General features: G+C 39.7%; 1 protein-coding gene across 1 annotated transcript in view; it reads left to right on the top strand.

The window, feature by feature from the left end:
* Positions 1–16,599, top strand: part of LOC140197590 (PDZ and LIM domain protein 3-like) — a 56,278-nt gene extending 39,679 nt beyond the window's left edge. The window contains exons 5-7 of the mRNA XM_072257758.1: positions 13,006–13,139; positions 14,576–14,687; positions 15,845–16,599. Of these exons, the coding sequence (XP_072113859.1) occupies positions 13,006–13,139; positions 14,576–14,687; positions 15,845–16,040 (442 nt within the window). The 3' untranslated portion in view covers positions 16,041–16,599. The remainder of the gene's footprint in view (positions 1–13,005; positions 13,140–14,575; positions 14,688–15,844) is intronic.
* Positions 16,600–23,765: the final 7,166 nt, after the last annotated feature.

Raw genomic sequence — 23,765 nt, 5'->3', positions numbered from 1 at the left:
AAATTAGTTCTTCACTTTTGTGGAAGAAATAACTTTGGGAAAAGGAAACAATTATATATATATATGCAATGACAAGACGAAACAAAGGAAAAAAAATTAAACTTACTATCAGTATGCAATTCACTGTGTCAAGTAATATCAAAAGTTTATGACCAAATGTCTCAGTGACAACCTTGATTTGGGAACCCTTTACATTTAATATCTAAATATAGAATTACAGGTAAGTTTTTTCTTGGTGCAATGTAAAATGTATGAAAGTTTTAATGCTGTGGTGATAGCAATTATATAATCACATGATAATAAGCTTCATAATGATTTCTTAGTTCAGAAATGTAGAGACTAAATATATATATTTTTCCAATCCAACTGTATTATCTTTAACCATCTTTCCTTACAGGCACTAGGCTACTTTGAACACAAGTTTAATACCAGACCCAAACCCTTCTCAGTAGTTTCCACCTTGAGCAGGTTTTATGCTTTATCTTTGACAGATTGCATGCATTTCTGCCTTGAATTTTGTTTCTCACAGAAGAGGACCAAGGGAAGTGTTCATTGTACAAATACATTATACCATGAAAATGAACCAGTTTAATTAATACATCTCAGTAACACTGTTAATGCAAATTCTGAAACTTAGCGTTTTGAAATGTCCCACATGCCAAAGTGCTTTTTCCGGTGAAAGACAAATGGTTCTGTTGTAACTTTGATTTTTGTTACCTGTTTATTATTTTTGATCGTTGCATGTTTCTAGTAAGTTTAAATTAAATGTTCAAACATTGATTTTTCAATGTACATTAGTTTCTCCAAGGGAAAAAGTACCTTAATCCCTTGATCCTCTGACATACTGTAGATATTTGTGTACCGGACCTAAGTGTCCAGTAAACATTCCCACATGTTTAAAATTGTGTTGGTTTATTGCTGTTTATGAGCACAATGGGAGCATGTTGCACTAAATTTTGGTGAATGCTTGATTTGTTGTTGATGCGGTTTGCCTCGATTCAATACTACTAATAAAGAATGAGCCTTCAAATCTGAAATAAAAGCAAGGTGCAAGAATTGCTCTGCATGTTGATTAGCATCTAAGGTAGTGTTATAATACAAAACCAATATCTAAGTATCTAATAACACTGGTACATTCATTCTACACAGTATTCATAAACCTGCTGTATTCATGCAGTAGATGACTAAAAATATATTTTAATTTTACAACACATTCATGAATCTATTTACAATTCACCCTTGAATGTTTTGTAACAAAATCTTGCATTTTAATAGCACCTTAACATAGAAAAAGTTTATAAATTTCTTCACTGAGACATAATGAGACAAAGATTAAGGAGTTTTTAAAGTAGCTGTAAGAAGAGGTCAGTCTGTGGAATTCATTGCCACAGGTGGCTGTGAAGGCCTGGTCACTGGATATATTTAAGGTGGAGTTTGATAGACTCTTGATAAGTCAGGGCATGGAAGGTTAAGGGGAGAAGGCGGGAGAATGGGGTTGAGAGGGAGATGGATCAGCCATGATAAAATGGCAGGGCAGACTCAATGGACCAAATGGCTTAATTCTACCCCTATGTCTTTAAAACAGAGGGAGAGACCTACATGGAAACATGAAAACTAGATGACTAAAGGCATTGTTAGCAATGGTGTCAATCACCTGTATCAGAGGGAACTGAGAATTCAGAAGAGATTTGTAAAGCTGGAACAGGTTCCAGTCATTGGGAGATGACCAGTTTATAAGGCTGAAGATTAGGTCGATAGAAAGGGACTGACAACGAAACATAAAACCAAAATTACAATATTGTAGGGAAATCATAAATAAGCATGATATTATTTGCAATAAACATTCACAAGTTAATATAGAAATCATAAATCGACTGTGCAAATTTGAACATTCATAAGACTACTACTGCATCAATACTTTAGGAAGCCTGTTGAATTAAGACCACACGACTGAAAATCTAATATGCGCATTTATATGCTACTATTTTACTAATTATTACATTTCTATTAGGTTTTTACAACATTAATTCAACAGACATACAAAACATGTTGTTATTGTACTATGTACATTAATGGTCTAATATTTTATAAATCCCAGTCATTAATGTGATAATTTGTCAGTAACCTCCAATAGAAACCCATAGTTATAATATTATTTAAGGATCAAGTTAAAATGACAATAGAAACACTGAGAGAATTTCTCTTTAACAGCTATCAAGATATTTCGCAGTTCAAAGTAATTGTAAGCATTCTTATAAATTGAATCAACGTGTATATTTAATTTCAGAGTCAGAATGTTTACATATAAAGTTAACAATGATTGTGTCATCCATTGCCATGGAAACCATGGTAATATTTAAATGTTGAATAGAACCATGTGAAATTAAAAAGTACGGTAAATTTCTGATAAACTGGTACCTTAAGAGTGTGGTTGTACAGACTGGCAGATTTGCTGGACCACTGGATGTTGTTCTATTAATGTTCCATCGTACTGTTAATTCCCTGTTTTTGCATGTTACACAGTAGTATAATATCCTTCCGAGTGCACTAGGTGACTTTAAAGAGACAATGGGAAACAGAAACTTAAAGGCTGCATAGGAAGGGGCTGTGGTAAACCATGTATATATGTTGTAACTCGGTTACCTGTCTGGACACACTCCTCTGCTGACTGCCCCTGTGGCTCCTCCCACAGAGTCCTGTATAAGGGTGTTCGCCCTGCCCCTCCCCCTCAGTCCGGGCGCAGACACTCACTGTGGAGGTCGTATTGTACAGCGAATAAAAGCCTTTCAGTATTTTACCAAACCTCAGTCTTTTGGAGTAATTGAAGGTGCTTCAGGGGCCTTGCTGCTTTCAAAGGGAATATGAGATGCAGTACCTCGGTGTGTTTAAAAAGAGCTTGTGAAGGAGCCTTGCTGAATTAAAAGTTCGGGTTGGAGACATGACTCGGTGGGCATGTCATTGTACTCATTTCAATACAATTGAGTAGCAGGTGAATGGAGTATTAATGTAACAGCCCTGCATGTAGGATAGGAGCATGATTTGCAGTGAATCCTTAAGATATTGCACTGTAATGCAGTTCACTAGGAAAGAAGAGACTTTATTGCATGTTACTCTCTCTTAAGCTGGGGAAAACCATTCAGTTGACTCTAATAATGTTTGAAAAGTATAGTACTCAAGACATTCTAACTATTCTAAAAATGTAATTACTTTGTTACAAAAGTAAGATAACAAGACAAACTAACAAAAGCCGATGCATTAAAGTTGCAGTATCTCATTCCCATTAATCCAAATACATCAACTTCATAAGTTTTTGAATGCTGTAGATGTTTCAGAACTGAGCCTGGCAACTTTGCTTTGTTAAGGATTTGCACTCAAGTCTTTGTTTATTAAAAAAGAGGGATAGGGATACTGCACCTTCAATTTACATAGTTATTAAAATAAGCAACTTAACCACATATTTGTGATTTTGACTTCACATGGAAAGCATCCATATTTTAACTTTGTCAGTAAAAAGAAATTGCACGTAGAGTGATCGAGCTGTATAGGACAAAAATGGGCCTTTTGTCCCATAAACATATCAAACTTTATGCCCAACTACACTCATAACATTTTCCCACATTAGATCCATATCTTTCAAAGCCATGACTATCCAATTGTCCATCTAAATAACTCTGAAAAGTAGTGATTGTATATCTGATTCACCAGCTCCCCTGACAGCAAGTTCCAGATATCAGCCAATCTCTGTGTAAAAAGAACTTTCATCTTTAAATCTCCTTCCTCTCATCTTAAGCATATAGTATATCCTCCTATTTTATTACCCCTATCATGGGAACATGACTGAATATCTACCATTTGTATATTACTGTCAAATCACCCCTCAGTCATCCTGGGGAAATAAGCCCACACCTTCTAATCTCTCCCCATAACTAAAGTCCTCCAATCAGGGTAGCGTGTTGGCAGCCACTGTGGGAGAACACTGGCATTCTGTTAGCAACCTGCTTTGTTACTGGGTCATCAGAGAGGCATGGGAGCATAACAGTTAGTGAGATGCTATTACAGCTCAGGGCATTGGAAACTGGAGTTCTCTACCAACATCCTCTGTAAGGAATCTGTACATCCTCCCCATGGAATTCCTGGCTTTCCTTTGGGTGGTCTGGTTTACCCCCACTACCCAAAGACGTACCAGGTTAATTGGCTATTGTATATTGTCTCATGATTAGACTAGGGTTAAATTGGGGATTGCTGGCTCCGTGGCTCAGTCTGGAAAGGCCTAATCCATGCTTTATCTCTAAACAAATAAATTAATAAATGTTGTTTATTTGTTTTGTTACTCCAAAGTTCCATGTGTCATTGTTACAAATCAATTTCATTTGCTCCTCTTCCATACTCCATAGGGTATGGTATATTTTGGAAGTTAGACTCCACGGAATTGGAGAACCTTCATTTTTATTAAGATACAGGGATTTGTTTTCCTGACTGTAGATGCTGCAGCCTTTTGCTTTTACAATCAGAAATGGTTATGTACGGAGGCATTTCACCATCATGTTGCAATACAATTTCTCACGGTCTAGAGTCCTATCATAGTTCTATCATAAAGAATTTCCGCCTTAAATAACAGTGATGATAAAGTAGGAACAACTGAACAACTGAAAATGGAATTTGTTTCCAGGTAAAAGCTTAACTAAATCTGCTAACGTTTTCCTTCTTTAACTTCTGCAAACTTGCACCATGTCAATTCAAATTATTTGCACTCTGCCACCCTTGAGGCTTGTGTCACATCAGCCATGATCGTATTCAATGGCAGGGCAGGTTTGAGAGGCAAACTTGCTTAATTCCCCCCGCCCCTCCTATTCTCCTGTGTGGAACTCTCTGTGTGTAAATGACCTCCGCATTTCCGGTGTCAGAATGGCAACTATAATTCAGAAATACTTTGTTGGCTATAAAGTGCTTTGGAATTCCTGCAAAGGATATGATGGTTGCTAGATAAGTGTACACCTTTCTTTGCATTCCCGAATTAAAGATTAATAAAAACAATCAGTCCTGCCTTCAACTTTTGTTTACTTCAGCACATTGCTTAGGATTCGCATATCATCGTCAAAATAACGCAAATGGTTTCTTTCCATTCCTTATTGCCTACAGTTACACTTAAGTTCTCAGTTGCTTTAGTTTTGCATTTATCCAATACATCTGGCAATCTCCTTCTTAAACGTGGTGATCATTCAATGATTTGTGTGCAGTTACAAATAAGAAAAGCGTGTATAGGATTCTTTTGGTGGCTGGTATCATTAGCTCTAGTTAATTGCCAGAATGAGTAACAGTGGATCAAAATGGAGCTTCTAAACCAAGAAATAGCATGTTGTATTCAACTTCCCATGCAAAAGTACTATGAAGATACTATTACATTAATAGCTGTTTCCGATGTTGTTTTACCTTCACATGTACTTAATAGAAGTTTAGCCTTGAGGAACCAACTAGAGAGCAGGCTATTCTAGACTGGGTTTTGAGCAATGAGGAAGGGTTAATTAGCAATCTTGTCGTGAGAGGCCCTTTGGGTAAGAGTGACCATAATATGGTGGAATTCTTCATTAAGATGGAGAGTGACGTAGTTAATTCAGAAACAAAAGTTCTGAACTTAAAGAAGGGTAACTTTGAAGGTATTAGACGTGAATTAGCTAAGATAGACTGGCAAATGACACTTAAAGGATTGACGGTGGATATGCAATGGCAAGCATTTAAAGGTTGCATGGATGAACTACAGCAATTGTTCATCCCAGTTTGGCAAAAGAATAAATCAAGGAAGGTAGTGCACCCGTGGCTGACAAGAGAAATTAGGGATAGTATCAATTCCAAAGAAGCAGCACACAAATTAGCCAGAGAAAGTGGCTCACCTGAGGACTGGGAGAAATTCAGAGTTCAGCAGAGGAGGACAAAGGGCTTAATTAGGAAGGGGAAAAAAGATTATGAGAGAAAACTGGCAGGGAACATAAAAACTGACTGTAAAAGCTTTTATAGGTATGTAAGAAGGAAAAGACTGGTAAAGACAAATGTAGGTCCCCTACAGACAGAAACAGGTGAATTGATTATGGGGAGCAAGGACATGGCAGCCCAATTGAATAATTACTTTGGTTCTGTCTTCACTAAGGAGGACATAAATAATCTTCCAGAAATAGTAGGGGACAGAGGGTCCAGTGAGATGGAGGAACTGTGCGAAATACTTGTTAGTAGGGAAGTGGTGTTAGGTAAATTGAAGGGATTAAAGGCAGATAAATCCCCAGGGCCAGATGGTCTGCATCCTAGAGTGCTTAAGGGAGTAGCCCAAGAAATAGTGGATGCATTAGTGATAATTTTTCAAAACTCGTTAGATTCTAGACTAGTTCCTGAGGATTGGAGGGTGGCTAATGTAACCCCACTTTTTAAAAAAGGATGGAGAGAGAAAACCGGGGAATTATAGACCGGTTAGCCTAACGTCGGTGGTGGGGAAACTGCTGGAGTCAGTTATCAAAGATGTGATAACAGCACATTTGGAAAGCGGTGAAATCATCGGACAAAGTCAACATGGATTTGTGAAGGGAAAATCATGTCTGACGAATCTCATTGAATTTTTTGAGGATGTAACTAGTAGAGTGGATAGGGGGGAACCAGTGGATGTGGTATATTTGGATTTTCAAAAGGCTTTTGACAAGGTCCCACACAGGAGATTAGTGCGCAAACTTAAAGCACATGGTATTGGGGGTAAGGTATTGATGTGGATGGGGAATTGGTTAGCAGACAGGAAGCAAAGAGTGGGAATAAACGGGACCTTTTCAGAATGGCAGGCAGTGACTAGTAGGGTACTGCAAGGCTCAGTGCTGGGACCCCAGTTGTTTACAATATATATTAATGACTTGGATGAGGGAATTAAATGCAGCATCTCCAAGTTTGCGGATGACACGAAGCTGGGTGGCAGTGTTAGCTGTGAGGAGGATGCTAAGAGGATGCAGAGTGACTTGGATAGGTTGGGTGAGTGGGCAAATTCATGGCAGATGCAATTTAATGTGGATAAATGTGAAGTTATCCACTTTGGTAGCAAAAATAGGAAAACAGATTATTATCTGAATGGTGGCCGATTAGGAAAAGGGGAGGTGCAACGAGACCTGGGTGTCATTATACACCAGTCATTGAAAGTGGGCATGCAGGTACAGCAGGCGGTGAAAAAGGCAAATGGTATGCTGGCATTTATAGCGAGAGGATTTGAGTACAGGAGCAGGGAGGTACTACTGCAGTTGTACAAGGCCTTGGTGTGACCACACCTGGAGTATTGTGTGCAGTTTTGGTCCCCTAATCTGAGGAAAGACATCCTTGCCATAGAGGGAGTACAAAGAAGGTTCACCAGATTGATTTCTGGGGTGGCAGGACTTTCATATGAAGAAAGACTGGATGAACTGGGCTTGTACTCGCTGGAATTTAGAAGATTGAGGGGGGATCTGATTGAAACGTATAAAATCCTAAAGGGATTGGACAGGCTAGATGCAGGAAGATTGTTCCCGATGTTGGGGAAGTCCAGAACAAGGGGTCACAGTTTGAGGATAAAGGGGAAGCCTTTTAGGACCTAGATTAGGAAAAACTTCTTCACTCAGAGAGTGGTGAATCTGTGGAATTCTCTGCCACAGGAAGCAGTTGAGGCCAGTACATTGGCTATATTTAAGAGGGAGTTAGATATGGCCCTTGTGGCTACGGGGATCAGGGGGTATGGAGGGAAGGCTGGGGCGGGGTTCTGAGTTGGCTGATCAGCCATGATCATAATAAATGGCGGTGCAGGCTCGAAGGGCCAAATGGCCTACTCCTGCACCTATTTTCTATGTTTCTATGAAATATGTAACTCGCCAGCTTCCCGTTTTTTTTAAACTGACCTTGAAGGACTTGCTTTCTGCAATTCTATGGGAGAGGTATGTTGTCTGTATAATGACAGACTTTGTTTTCTGAATATGTTTGTAATTGTAGCTACTGGTTAGTGACCCATTATCTGGAAATATGTATTAATTGTCACAGTTCAGGAAACTACACATGTTAAAATGCTGACGATGCTGCCTGTTGACTGATGCTTAAACCAGGAAAACTACTGGGCTACTTAATGTAACTCTCATTCCCTGCATTTCAGGCTATTGTTATATTTGGCTAACATATCAATGTTCCGAACTCTGCACAGACAACTCTAGTGTATAACAGTCCTTTGTCTTCACTACTACAAAGCTCACACATCTGCATTCTCCTTTCCAATCTCTTGCAAAAACACATTGAGATGATTTAAATACTCATTGCCCACATTGGTATTATGTATTTTTTTATTTTATGATACAGTTTCTCCAAGATCCACAATTCAAATTTCAAAAAGTTGGAAGTAAGTTTATTATCAAAGTACACATATGGCACCATATGCTAGCCTGAGATGCATTTTCTTGCAGGCATTTGCAGTTCATACAAAGGAACAGGATAAAGTCAATGAAAATATGCACACAACAAAGCCACACAACCAATGTGCAAAAGACAACAAACTGTGCAAATATTAAAAAAAGAAAGACTAAATAATAATAATAAATATCAAGAACATGAGTTGAAGAGTCCTTGAAAATGTGTCTGAGGGTTGTGGGATGAGAATTGGAATCAGAATCAGAATTAGGTTTAATATCACTGACATATATTGTGAAATTTGATGTTTTACAAAAGTACATAATAAAAAAAGCTATAAATTACAATAAGGAGTGTATATATCTTATATATATATTGCAAAAAGGGAGCAAAAATATTGAGGTAGTGTTCATGATTTAACTAGCCGTTTGGAAATCTGATGGTGGAGGGGAAGAAGAGGTTCCTGAAATGTTGAGTGTGTGTCTTCAGGCTCCTGTACCTGCTCCCTGATGGTAGCAATGAGAAGGGGGCATGTCCCGGGTGATGGGCATCTTTAACTATGAATGCTGCCTTTTTGAGGCATCGCTTTTCGAATGTGTCCTTGGTGGTGGAGAGTTTAGTGTCCATAATGGAGCTGGCTGCGTTTACACATTTCTTCAGCTTTTTGCAGTGGCAACCAGTTAGAATGCTCTCCATGGTACATCTGTATAAATTTGCAAGTGGCTTTGCAAATGTCCTCCGGACTCCTATTGAAACATAGCTGCTGTTCTGCCTTCTTTGTAACTGCATCAATATCTTAGGCCAAGAATAGATCTTCAGAGATGTTGACACCCGAGATCAGTGTTGGGGTGAGTGAAGTTGAGTGATGTTATCCCTTCTGGATCAAGAGCCAAATGGCTGAAGGGTAATAACTATTCCTGAACTTGCTGGTGTGGGATTTGAGGCTCCTATACTTCAAGTTCAAGTTTATTGTCATCTAACTGTACCTATATACAACTAATATACAACATTCCTCTGGACCATGGTGTACACACACAATATGTATCATACTCAGCACATAAACCAATGTATTACAGTATAAATAAGTTCATAAAACATAATTCAAAATGTGTGTCATAAAGCGCAGCGCAGGTAAACGGTAAACAGCTTGCTGTCCTAGTTGGAAACCTTAGTGGTGGCTTGGTATTCATTAGTCTCACTGAGGGAAAGACCCAGTCTGGCAGTCCTAGTCTTGATACTTCTGTACCTCCTTCGTGATAGCAATGGGTCAAAGAGGTTGTGAGACGGGTAGTAAGGATCCTCAACAATTTTTTGGGCTCTTCCTCTGCAACATCTCCAGTAAACAGTCATAGAGTACTACAGCACAAGCTGTTGAACCCATATAGTCCACGCTGAACCATTAATCTGCCTATTCCCATTGAGATGCACCTGACCCATTGCCCTCCATGGCCTTCCCATCCATGTACCTATCAAAATTTTTCTTAAATGTTGAAACCAAATCCATATCCACCACTTCCACTAGCAGCTCGTTCCACACTCTCACCACCCCCTGAGTGAAAAAGTTCCCCCTCATGTTCTCTTAAACATTTCACCTTTCATCCTTGGTCAGCATGGTTTCCTTAAGGGAAAATTTTGCCTGATGCACCTTTTGGAATTTTTGAGGAGATTACAAGTAGGATAGTTAAAGGGGATGTAGTAGATGTTGTATATTTGGACTTCCAGGAGGCCTCTGACAAGGTGCCACACATGAGGCTGCTTACCAAGTTAAGAGCCCATGGCATTACAAGAAAGTTAATGGTATGGTTAGAGCATTGGCTGATTGGTGGGAGGCAGCGAGTGGGAATAAAAAGGATCCTTTTCTGGTTGGCTACCAGTGACTAGTGCTGTTCTGCAGGGGTTTGTATTAGGACTGGTTCTTTTTATCAGTGATTTAGATAATGAAATAGATGGCTTTGTTGCCAAGTTTGCAGATGATATGAAGATTGGTGGAGGGGCAGGTAGTGTTGAGGAAATAAATAGGCTGAAGAAGGACTTGGACAGATTAGGAGAATGGGCAAGAAAATGGCAAATGAAATACAATGTTGGAAAATGCATGGCCATGGTCAACTTTTCTCCATAACTCAGGTCCTCAAGTCCTGACAACATTCTTGAAAATGTCACAAATATGGGGGGAGGGATACTCTGATGATCCTCTCAGTGGTTTTTACTGTCTCCTGTAAGATCTTGCAGTCCAGTGTATTACAGCTTCTGTACCACTCAATGATGCAGCCAAACAAGACACTCTTGATGGTGCTCATATAGAAAGTTGTTAGAAATCAGGCGGGAAACCTTGCATGCCTCATTCTCCTCAGAAAATGTAGACACCACTGTGCCTTCTTGACCAAATGTTGTGGGTCCAAGTTAGATTATCCATTATCTGCACACTAAAGGACTTTGTGCTCTTCTCTGTCCATGGCAGAGCCATTGGTGTGCAGTGGAGAATGGTCGACCTGTGACTTCCTGAAGTCCACACTAATCTCTTTTGTCTTGTCCACTTTGAGAGTCAGGTTGTTGTTCTCACACCTTTTGACAAGTCTCCCTACCTCCTCTCATCATTGTTGAGTCATCATTGTTGCCAATGATGAAAACCACTGTAGTACCATCAGCGAACTGACAATGCGGTTTGAGCTGAACCTAGCAGTGCAGTCATGGGTCAGCAATGGGAACAGCAGCTGACTGAGCTCACATTGCTAAGGGACACCGGTGTTCAGCATATTGAAGCTCTTTTCTGATGGCAGCAATGAGAAGAGATGGTGGGGGTCCTTGATGATGGATGTTGCTTTCTCGCAACAGCGCTCAGTGGTGGGGAGGACTTTACTCGTGAAGGGCTGAGCTGCACCCATTACTTTTTGTAGGCTTTTACATTCAAAGGCATTGATAATACCAAGGAATTTAAAGTTTCTGACCCTCTCCATCTCTAATCCCCTGATGAGTATCGGCTCATGGACCTCCAGTTTCCTCCTCCTCTCGTCAATAATCAGTCATAAATGCTGATTTTATTTCTCCATAGTAACACATACAAAAGACCCGATGAAGAATGTTGACCTGAAATGTCGATTCTTTATTCCTTCCATAGATGCTGCCTGACCTGGTGAGTTCCTCCAGCATTTTGTATGTGTTACTCTGGATTTCCAGCATCTGCAGAATGACTTTTGTTTATTTTTTAAAGAAAGCTGAACTTTACTTTTTGCCTTTAAGATTAAAATATTGATTATTATAGTTGCAACAAGAGATTTTTTGTCGCTCCAAATTACGTTAAAAATAAGCGGGGTGTCACTTTATTGCAGAAGCTCCAAAAGAACTAAAATTATGAAGGAAATTGAGTACCATTCCTTGGGGCAAACTAATTAGCTAGAAACCTTGCTGCTTTTAACTTTTAGGGACTTTAATGATCCAAAGATAAGGTAAATGATGATAAGGTAAGTGTCTGTAATCACAATGCAGATGAGTTCTCAAAGTGCATCAAGGACTGTTCCTTAGCTGTACTTTCAACAAGAAAGAATGCCAGAACTGCTTCTGAATAAAGAAGCAAAACAAGTAAGTGATCTAAAGGTGAGAAAAGCATCTAGGAAATAATCACCAAATGTTATTTAAGTCATATAAAAATCTATGAGCTGATGGTAGAGTCATTAAAAGTGTTTATGGATTGTCAAGTAGTACTTTTCAGTTGGTTGGCAAGATAAAACTAGATTAATTGAGTGGAAATATATTGCCAATTATGCAGTGACTAATTATTGGGGTATTTAAATCAGATGCAGTATTCATGTAATTTGCCATTTTGTGGCAGTGGTAGAGTGCGATACATAACATTTACTATAAGTCACAGTAAGAAATATATAAAATGGAGAGCCGGATAGTGAGATTGTGTTCATGGGTTCATTGTCCATTCAGAAATCTGATGATGGAGGGGAAGAAGCTTTCCTAGCACATTGAGCGTGTGTCTTCAGAGTCCTGTACCTCCTCCCTGATGGTAGCAATGAGAAGAAGGCATGTCATTGAGGGTGGGGTCCTTAATGTTGGATCTATTCCTTTCTGAGGCATCGCCTTTTGAAAATTTCCTTGATGAAGGGGAGGTTGGTGTCCATGATGGAGCTGGCTTGACAAAACAATTAAATGTATAAATAAAAGTATGAAAATATTCCACCAAATATCATACTTCCTCCAAATTTGTTGTATTTATTCACTAACATCTGCAAGAGTCCATTACCCTTTCAAGTTGCAGGGTGCTGCCTCTTTATACACCTCTCAATAAACTAGCAGTATACTTGAATGGAATGATGCCAACTGATCAACAGGAATCCTACTGTACCATCAAAGGCCAATTTCATCATTTGTTAATATTACATACTGGCATTAACATTCTAAATGTAGCTTCTTGTTCATGCAAAATATCTATAGAATGAAAATTAAGGTAACAGTAAATAATAGATGTTCAAAAATGGAAAGAGGAGAAAATAGAGATTTAACAATTGCCAAATATTATTAGAGTCTGCAAATGCTCTTTCTATGGTCTTGTGACTTTTTGCTTTAGTTGCTTTACTCCATTATAAACACTGTATTGTTTATCATCAACGCATACAGAGCTGAACCAGCTCCAGGAGTTCAACACTCAGAGGTTTACAAAATGCTGCACAACAACCAAGAAGAAAGTAATGAACCAAGGCAATCTGGGTCCTTCCGAGCAATCCAAGATTACTTGGAGTCAGAGGATAGTGGTGAGCAATGTTTATTTATTTACTCTTTTAGAGATAGAGCGCAAAACAGGCCCTTCAGGCCCAATGAGCTGCACCACCTAGTAACACAACTAACTAGCACTAGCCTAAACATGGGACAATTTACAATGACCAGTTAACCTACTAAACAGTGCATTTTTGGACTGTGGGAGGAAACCAAAGCACCTGGAGGAAATGCACATGGTTCATGGGGATAACATACAAACTCCTTAGAGACGGTGCCAAAATTGAACTCTGACCTTTGAAATGCCATGAGCTGTAATAGAGTCACATTAACCACTATGCTACTTTGGCACCCTTGATATGTATTGGCGGTGGTGTTGCTTTCGACTGTTTAATTCTTAGATTAGACTGTTTAATTGTTATTTTCTTTGCAGTTTAACAATTAATTATCTGCTTATATTTTATAAAATCACAGTTTAATATGCCTCTAGTGGCTATACAAAGTATAATCCCGGAAAGCTCTGGAAGCTTCTCGTTCTGCAAGTCATTGGTTAACTCTTATCTACAAATTTGAATGGAAATTTCTTCTCTCTGTAGTATAAAAATAGCTGTACCAAGCTGAGTGCCATCTTAGCATCTTGCTCTGTTCTTTTTTAAGTCCTTTGCTCCTAACTTATGCTTTTGTTTCCTCTGTTCTGTCAACGCTATATAAAACAATTGTGAAGCAACAATTTGTGTGCCTCTTTCCTGACAGCTGAAAAAACCTTTGATTAAAACACCAGAATCCACCATTGTCAAGCATGCGGACTCTTTTGATTAATTATCTAATGTCACTGGATGTTTAATCTCTGTGCCTGAGCACCTGTCCCACTGTTGTTTGTAACTTACAATGAAGGAATTCTCAGGCTGTGACACTGCAATGCTCATATGTTGGAACAATTGTTTCAGTTCTATTCAAGTATAGTGACACATGAAGAAAATGTGGAAGCAATTTAACAGTCAAATCAGAGATGTGTTTATTTATTTATTGAGATACAGCATGGAATTGGCCCTTCCAGCCCTTTGACCCACACCACCCAGCAATCCCCCCAATTTAACCCTAGCCTAAACATGGGACAATTTACAATGATCAATTATCCTACCAACCGGTACATCTTTGGACTGTGGGAAGAAATGGGAGAACCTGGAGAAAATCCACATGGTCACAGGGAGAACAAACAAACTCCTTACTGATAGTGCCAGAATTGAAACCAGGTGCCTGACACTGTAAGGCATTGTGTTAACCACTACGCTATCATGCCACCCTATGGTAATACAAGCTTTGCCTTGGTTTCACTTGCTAGCTAGTTAGGCTGTAATATTAGCAGCACACTGAGGTAAATCTGATTTGCTGAACCTTAGATTGTTCAACAGGGTCTATTTTTATATTTTGAATATTTTTTAAACCTTCTCTAATTCTGTGCAAACCGACAAAGGTAATCGTCCCGTGGTCACCAGAAGTGTGAAGGCTCCAGTGACAAAAGTAGGTGCCTCAACAGGAAGTGTTCAGAAGCTGCCACTCTGCGATAAGTGTGGGAATGGAATAGTGTAAGTATTTTTTATAAAAGAATAGGTTTACAGGAACTGCACCAACATGATGCTTCTACAAGTTTAAAGTTTTCTTTTGTTGTTATTTTCAACAAATAAAAAAAAATTGAAAATAAGCTTTATTTCTTTCAATCATTACAGGGTACGTGTTGGTTTTAATTCTGAAAAAGTCTCTATATGTGGGAAAGGCTCAGTTAGTTTGGAAGCAGCAAATGTAATTCCTCTATTCAAAAGAAGGAAGGCAGAGATTATACACAAGTTATCTTAGCATTTATCATATGGAAAATGTCTGAAACTGTTATGAAAGACATTTCAGCAGGTGTTTAAGAAAAGATCAATGAAATAGGGCAAAACCGAATAGGGAAACCATGTTTGACCAATTTATCAGAATATCATGTGACATAGATGGATGTACAGTACAAATTTCTGAAAGGCACTTTAAAAGATACTGCATCAGTGGATATTAGCTAAAATGAAATCTCAGTGAAGGAGATAATGTATTGGCATGATTGAAGATTATTTGACTAACAATCAGACAGCGGCTATAAATGATCTTTGTTTACTTGGTAAAAAAGGGGTGAAGACTGGAACCTTAAGTTTACAATTTTTATAATTGACGTTGATGAAGACATTGAAGATGCAGTTGCTAAGTTTTCAGATAGCACAAAGAAATGTTGGAAGGATAGTTATAAAACAGAAAAGATAAAGATAAGATAGATTAACTGAATTGGTAAGTTTCTGGCAAAAGGAGTATAACGTGAGAAAATGTAAAATGTTCAGATTTGTCAGGGAAAATGTGGGGAGAAAATATATGGCGAAAGATTGCAAAGCTGTGAGTTGTAGAGAAATCTGGATGTCAGTACAATATCCAACATGTTAGTATTCACGTTCAGCAAGTTCAGGTATTTAGAAAAAGATAACAGAGTTGCAGTGTTTATTGTAAGGGGAATTGAAAGCAAATGTTAAGAGGTTATGCCACAGTTATATAGTGAATTGGTGAAGAAAGGATATAAATGTATTGGAAGCAGCTGTGAGGTTTACAAGTCTATTGCCTGGAATGGGTGGTTGTCCAATTCTCAGTTTCCAAATCACAAGATGGAATACTGGCATTGATTTTGAACTCTAAGCTTTTTTTATATAAAATGTTTACGATGCAGTGGGACAGTTGTCAAAGCCCGTGACAAGTATCGCCATCCTGAGTGTTTTGTCTGCTCCGACTGTGACATGAATCTCAAGCAGAAAGGTTACTTTTTCATAGAAGGACAACTTTACTGTGAAGCCCATGCAAGAGCACGCACAAAACCACCAGAGGGATATGACGCCATGCCCGTTTATCCAAATATGAAAGCTTAAATTTTACTGCAAAGATATAAAAACAAAGTAACAAAGAAATCATGAGAAACCTTTGCTGTTGTTATTAATCCTCTTACAGTTAAGTGCAAATGCTTTTCCACAGCAGGATATATTTTCCAACTACAACTTGCTCAGTTAGTCATGTTAGCAGATAGATCTTGTGGAGCTAGCAGAAATAAAACTACTGTATACATTGCAATGTTGATGCAACATATCATATAAACAACTTAGCCTGTGTAATTACAACAGTTAAATCAATAAAATTGACAGAATGTATTGTACACTGAGCGCAGGTAATATAAACTGAAAAACCAGCCAATTCACTGCTGAACTATTACATGAATAGTAAACCATTGTATTAGCATACATCATAGTTCGTTGGTATTAGTTAATAAAACAGACATCATTAAACTCTTGTATTAGTTCACATAGATTGTGTTCGGTTTTATATGGAGTACTAGTTCATATTCAGTTGACACTGTTAGATTTTATCCTCTATCCATCTAGAGAATGTTAAAATTTTGAAAATGTTACTGCTATAGATAATAAAAGCTATTGTTTCAGCTGATTTGTCAGTCTTTATGTGTAGTTTTTCATTGACACTATTGTATTTCTTTGTTATACTGTAAATGCCCAAAAGAAAATGAATGTCAGGGTAGTAAATGTGATATACACATACATACTTCAATAATAAATTTATTTTGAACTTTGATGAGAACCAGCTGAAAATGACCCCACAATTAAAATCCAGTTCCTTTATACCTAACAGGTACCAGAGTAAGAAAGTAATCCACACACCTTTTTCTCAAACTTATTAATCTTACCACAGACCCAAACAGGAACTGGCCACGTAGTCAAGGGGAAAATATTTAAACTATTTAATATTGTCATGAGACCATCACACCATAAGATATGGGAGTAGAATCAAGCCATTTGGCCCCTTGAGTCTGTTCCACCACTTCATCAAGGCTGATCCAATTTTCCTCTCAGCCCCAATCTCCTGCCTTCTCCCTAGAACTCTTTATGCCCTTACTAATCAAGAACCCATCAATTTCTCCCTTAAATATACCCAATGACTTGGCCTCCACATCCACCTGTGGCAATGAATTCCACAGACTTATCACTCTCTGGCTGAAGAAATTTCTCTTCATCTTTCTAAATGGGACATCTCTCTATTCTGAGGCTGTGTCCTCTAGTCCTAGATTCCCCCACCATAGGCAACATTCTCTCCACATCAACTCTAGCGAGGCCTTTCAACATTCGACAGGTTCCTATCAGATCCCTCCCCTCCCCCATTCTTCCGAATTCCAGTGAGTACAGACCCAGAGCTATCAATGGGTCCTTATGTGGTAATATTTTCATTCCCAGAATCATTCTCTGTGCCCTCTCCAATATCAGCACATCCTTTTTGAGATAAGGGGCCTGAAATTACTCACAGTACTCCAAGTGAAGCCTTATCAGTGCTTTATTAAGTCTCAACATTACATCCTTGCTTTTAAATTCTAGTTTTTTCAAGATGAATGCTAATATTGCATTTGTCTTCCTCACCACAGACTCAATCTGCAAATTGTTTTTTCCACATACTTTTTCGGGTGAAGGTAGCAACCAAATGATAACATAAATATTAAGTCTCTTCAGCTCCTTTATTTTCAGCTGGTTTCTCAGTGGGTCCGCAGCCAAAGAGAAAGACACTATCTCTGCTACGTTTGCACCCACCTGCCCAGAACTTTTGAGCGCAGATAATATGAATGTAGCTTCTTTCATTTAGGGCTCTAGCATGCAGAGTTTCTCCGGGGCTATTCACCGCCTAGCCAACATTTGAGTATAAATTGCCTAATGGTCTCGTGCTACCATGTTACAAAGTTAGCCTGCTGCTTGGGCCAGGAACTTCACTCACAACATGGAGAATCCACATTTGGTGGCTGAAGGTAACTTCTGCCTGGAAGTGCCTGAGTAAATTCCAGAGAGACATTAAATGTTATTGTGTTTCACTCTGGGAAAATGGATTTTTATGCAGATAGGACTGAGGAGAACAGCACCATACAGTGAATACTTTATGGCATATTGCACAATGTAAGTAAGATATTTACATTATGTATTATTCCATAAAAATGAAATAGTTAAGCCCAATATGCTATAGGAGAGTAAATTTCAAAAATGAAAAATTACATAAATCTGCAGAGATTGATGAAGATTCAATACATTTTTATTGCATTTTTATGCACCTTACAACAAGGTGCATTGACAAAAAGCCAACAAAGAGATGTTGCACAATTATCATCAAAAGAGAGTCTGCAGATGCTGGAAATCCAGAATGACCCACACAACATGCTGGAGGAACTCAGCAGGTCAGGCAGTATTAATGGAGAGGAATAAACAGTTGACACTTCAGGTCGAGATACTTCATCGATCCTCAAATCAGATCTGATGCAGGAATTGAGATCCCTCTGTAACATATAGAAAACATGCAGATTATGAGGCAAGGAGAAGAGTAATTTTTAAAAAATTATTTCACTTTGAGCCATTTAAAAAGTACTTAAATGCTTGGCTGCTCTGACAGAAGCCAAGCTTCTGCACCCATACCACTCCTCAGCATTGCTTCCTGTTATGGAATCAGGGTGTTCAGGGCTTAAGACTATAAGACACAGGAGCATAATTAGGCCATTCATAGCTGATATATTATCCATCTCAGCCCCAGTCTCCTGCCTTCTCCTTATTCCTTTGATGCCCTGAGTATTCAAGAACCTATCAAACTCCACTTTAAATATACTTTATGTACTTTATGACTTGGTCTCCACAGCTGTCCATCGCAACAAATTCTTAGACGCACCACAATCTGGCTAAAGAAATTCATCCTCATCTCTGTTTGAAATGAATGTCCCTCTCTTCAGAGGCTGTGCCCTCTGGTCCTAGACTTGCCCACTATAGGAAACACTCTGCCCACATCCACTCTCTCTACACTTTTCAGTATTTGATAGGTTTCAGTGAGATCCCCTCTCATTCTTCTAAACTCCAGCGAGTACAAGCCCAGAGCCATCAAACGCTCCTCATACATTAACCCCTTCATTCCCAGAATCATTGTCAGGACCCTCTCCAATGCCAGCACATCCTTTCTAATATAAGTGGCCCAAAACTGCTCATAATATTCCAGGTGTGGTCTGACCAATGCGTTATAAAACCTCAGCATTACATCCTTGCTCTTATATTCTAGTCCTCTCGAAATGAATGCTTTAATTGCATTTGCTTTTCTTACCACCGACTCAGCCTGCAAGTTAACCCTTTAGGAAATCCTGCAGTGATGCCCACAATATCATACCTGTCAGACTCTAACTGAGCTACCAGTTCACCTAGCTTACTCCCTATACAGCGTGCATTCACCTTCAGTCCCGTGTTCACCCTTTTCAATCTTGTACCCATGTTGCACTGAATCTCATCTCACTGACTGCCATTTTGCCCTAACATCTCCCCGTCCTTCCTCATAGTCTCACTACATCCACTTGTATACCAACTGTCCCATTCTCAGCCCTATCAGTCTGGTTCCCAAGCCCTGCGAAAGTAGTTTAAACCTTCCCCAACAGCAAAAGCAAACCTACCAAGTGGCTTTGCCTTTGTTCTGTCCTATCTGAGGGCATGATAGGGTATCTGAGATCTTGGTATCTGATTTAAGGGTGGAGAGACCTGGTATATTGGCCCTTAACATTGATATGAGGGCCAGCATTCAAGGCCCAGTGAAGTAGCTGGGATTACCACAATCTGATCTATGTTTGCTTCTTTAATGGCAAATTTGAACTGATACATTATCACTTGATATCTGATACTGGTTGATAGGCTATTACAGATGCTGGAAGTCTGAAAATGACAGAAACACTCAGGTGGTCAGGCTGTATCTATGGAAGGAGAATCAGAGTTAACATTTCAGTTAAAAAGCCATTCCACATACTTCCAATGTTTTTGTTTTTTAGATGCCTTCTTTATCCTGTTTTGATTCAAACCTGAAGAAATATACTGATGCAAGTAATTTAATGTGGTGACTCAACTAAAATATACTCGATTCCTTGGGTTTTCATTCCATGAGAGTATTCAAGAAGAATATCCCCTGGTAGACTCAGGACTTGTTGAGATTTTTTGCTTTTTCTTTGTTACAAGTGAAAGGGCATTCTGTCTCAGTGCATAGAGCCATACAGTACAGCAACTGGACCTACAGTCCAGCCTTCCTGTGACCAAGGTGCCATCTGTATTGTTCCATTTGCCCATGTTTGGCCCATATCCCTCACCTTTCCTATCTATGTACCTGTCTATACGAATGTTTTTTAAGTGTTGTAATTGTACCCGTCTCACCACTTCTGGGAGCTCATTCCTTATAGGCACTACCCTCTGGATGAAAAACTTGCCCTTTAATTCTCTCACCTCTACCTTAAACCTGTTCCCTCTAGTTTTGGAAAAAGATTATGAATGTCTACCCTATCAATGCTCCTTATATATTTTAAACTCCTTGCCCCTCAGACTCCCTTCACTCCAGGAAAAACAGATCCAACCTTTCCAATCTCTCCTTATGTCTTTTTTAATATTTATTCAATGGACATGGGCTTCAGCATTGCCCCCAAATGCCATTGACAAAGTAGCAGCGAGATGGCTTCTGCTGCAGCACTTGGAGAGTGGAAAGCTACTAGGGAGAGAGTAGCATGGTTTCAACCCAGTGAGGATGAATAAATGTCAATAAATGTCCTCGTCAGGATGTGTGTGTCTTGGAGGGTAACTTCCAGGCAGTGCATTTAATGCCATTGTCCTTCCAATTGGTAGAGGTCATGGGTCCAGTTAAGGCAGCATTCAAACTGACTATGATATTGGTATGCATTTAATATAATTCTATATAATTTACTCCAATTTAAGCTCCATGTTATGAATAATAATTATGCAATATTTAAATTTGGGAGTAACAGGGATGGAGGTTACAAATAGGAATGTGTGAGAGAGAATGGAATAGGTCGAAGAGAGTAGAACAGACAGTGAGAGAATAGAATGGAGGAGAGTAACTGTGGGAGACTAATTACTCTGAGAACCAACCATGGGAGCAGTTTCTGGCTTCTGCTCCCTTCCTTTCCAGTCTTGATGAAGTAACTCGGTCCAAATCATCAACTGTTTATTTTTCTTCTGCTGCCTTGAGATTTCCAGAATTTGCTGAATCTCCTGAGACGTGGTGTGCGGAGTGCACAAGGAAATGTAAAACTTATTTGTTATTTAATCTCCATGATGTAGACAAATAAGCAAAATTGAATCTGTTGATTGCCGAGACTGATTTTTCAACCTTTCATCCTTTACAGTGAGAGCTTTTCAAATGTTATGTACCCCGTAACTGGGTTACCAAACCAGCAGAAATGGATCACTCAGTTGGAGTCTGGATTACTAGAACTAAGAAAGTTTTATTAAAGAAACAAGCAACACAGTACTCCAATCAAAAGGATAATAAATGCAACAGTTCAGCAATGATAAACACACATGTGCACAGAATTAAGATAACAGGATCAATCAAGCTCTATCGTTGTCTAGGAGTAAATGACCAGTTTCAAAGCGACACAAAGTTCAGTTCAATTTAGTTCAGTTCAGTTCGCAGTAATCGCTGCCGTGGCGATGGACAGTGGGGGGAAGGAGAGAGAGAGCAAAACGAATGAATATTCAAAACGGCTTCCACACAGACCTTCGCAGTCAGCTTTCGGGCGAGTCCTTTGTGATGTCATCTGAGGTCACCGACCGTGACCCCTCCGTTTCCAGATACAATCGTTTCTCTGCGGTGAACCCAGCACCCAGGCAAGGGTGGACACACACCAGGTTCCCGCCGATCCTGCCTTTCCACCCTGAGCGTCTATGGCTTGATCCCGCGATCAGCTGTCCAAGAACTTCCCACCGACTTGTGAGAGATGCACCGCTTCCAGGGTCTCGTTACCTCGGGGTGTCGTGCGTGTGTTGCCTTAGCAAACCTGTCTCTTTTTATCCCCCTGCTGGGGTATCGCCTGTCCATCACTTCAAACAGTTCAGGGTTCAAAGGGGGAGCCGATCTTGACAGCTCGCCTTCCTTCATTAACATCTCCAAATGCTGCTCCATTGTTTTCCTTATCTCTCTCTCTCCTGAAGACAGGTGGCAGACCAACTGATGATTCCACTGGTGCCAGCTTAGGCCAGCTAACATCTTAATTTATGTGTATTCTTGTCACCATTTCCCCCTTTAAGGATTTTTACCGGGGTAAAAATTACAAACATGAATACATTATTTGATACACACAGATACACATCTTTATCAGCTATTTGGCTAATACAGTGAATTTGAAGTTGTCAATACCTGACAAACAGTCAGCCATCACATTTTCTGTTCCTTTTATATGTGTTATTAATAATCCCTTAGACCAGGCTCCAACTTAGCAAACTTCATAGTGGCCAAAAACACTGATGAATTGCGATCAATGTAACCTCTCATTGGGTTTCGTCCCGGACCACAATAACAAGGGTCGTCCCATTCCGACTTAGTTTTCTCTCGCAAGGGGTTTGTAGGAGGGGGAGGGGTAGTAACCGCAGAGCTATTGCAAAACTTCCTACAGTACCCCAACATCTCCAAGAGCCTTCTGAGGGCCCTCTTGTCTGTCGGGGTTGGGATGTCAGAGATAGCCCACACTTTAGCTTGCATCGCTGCCAGCTGCCCGTGTCACCACAATTCCCAGGTAAGTGACCTTCGTGTGGCCGAACTCATTTTTTTCAAGGTTCACTATCAAGCTGGCTTCAGACAGTTGTATTACATTGCCAATACACACCTCTGTGTTCGTCAGCCCTTTTGTCACTGAATTACTCATTCTATATGATTGTTGCTCGCTAGGCTGGCCTAGTGTAACAAGCACCACCCAACATCCCAGTTCTTTGCATCGCCTCGGGACAATCAAACACACGGGTGCGAGTCGTTTAATTACTTCTCCTAAAGAGTCACTTTGTTCGGGGATTAAGGGAGAGACCTTATCAGCAGAGCTGAACAAAACAATAGGCTTCTCCCATCTGGTCGATACCATACTCATCTTTTCAAAATGGTTTTTTTCTCTTATCAGGGAGACCCTAGCTTCATTAATTTCCGCGCTAACACCGACTAGGTTTGTTAGCATATCAAAAGCCTGTGACCGTCTCAGTTCGCGTCGGCCATAATCAATAACATCCTTCCCCCGGTGCAGCCGGTAAACCTCTTTCATGATTCCATCAACTGTTTCCTCCAGCACCTCAAAATGTCCACCGAGGGGTACCTTGTGGGCCACGTTAAAAATCTCATCCCCATAACTCTTTTGCACCACCCCCCATTCTTCATCTGCGGGTATGGTACTTGGTCTCCTTTTCTTCCTTAGCACTTCCTCCTCCATACAATAGCCTACTGGTTCCCTTGTTAATTCTGTGTCAGAGAGAGCTGTCTCCGCCAAAACTATCAGCCCCTCGTCTCGCTCCTGCACCTGCACAAATTCTTTCCTGGCTAATGCTAAGTCAGTCTCAGCTCCCTCACTACCTCTTGTTTCACTACACTCCTTCTTTTCACTTTCTACCCCCTTCTCGTACAAGGCTGGCAGAAACATCTCAGCTAAATTTACTACCGCAGTCCCATGATGAACCTGTGAGTCCATGGGTGGGGCCTCAATGCTGGCAGGCTGACCTGTCAATCTCACACAATCTTGCTCTAATTTGCACTGAGGGAACAGAGCTTTA

This window comes from Mobula birostris, chromosome 5, assembly GCF_030028105.1.
Source record: "Mobula birostris isolate sMobBir1 chromosome 5, sMobBir1.hap1, whole genome shotgun sequence".
In the NCBI taxonomy this organism is placed as follows: domain Eukaryota; kingdom Metazoa; phylum Chordata; class Chondrichthyes; order Myliobatiformes; family Myliobatidae; genus Mobula; species Mobula birostris.
This window is presented reverse-complemented; position numbering and strand designations above follow the sequence as displayed.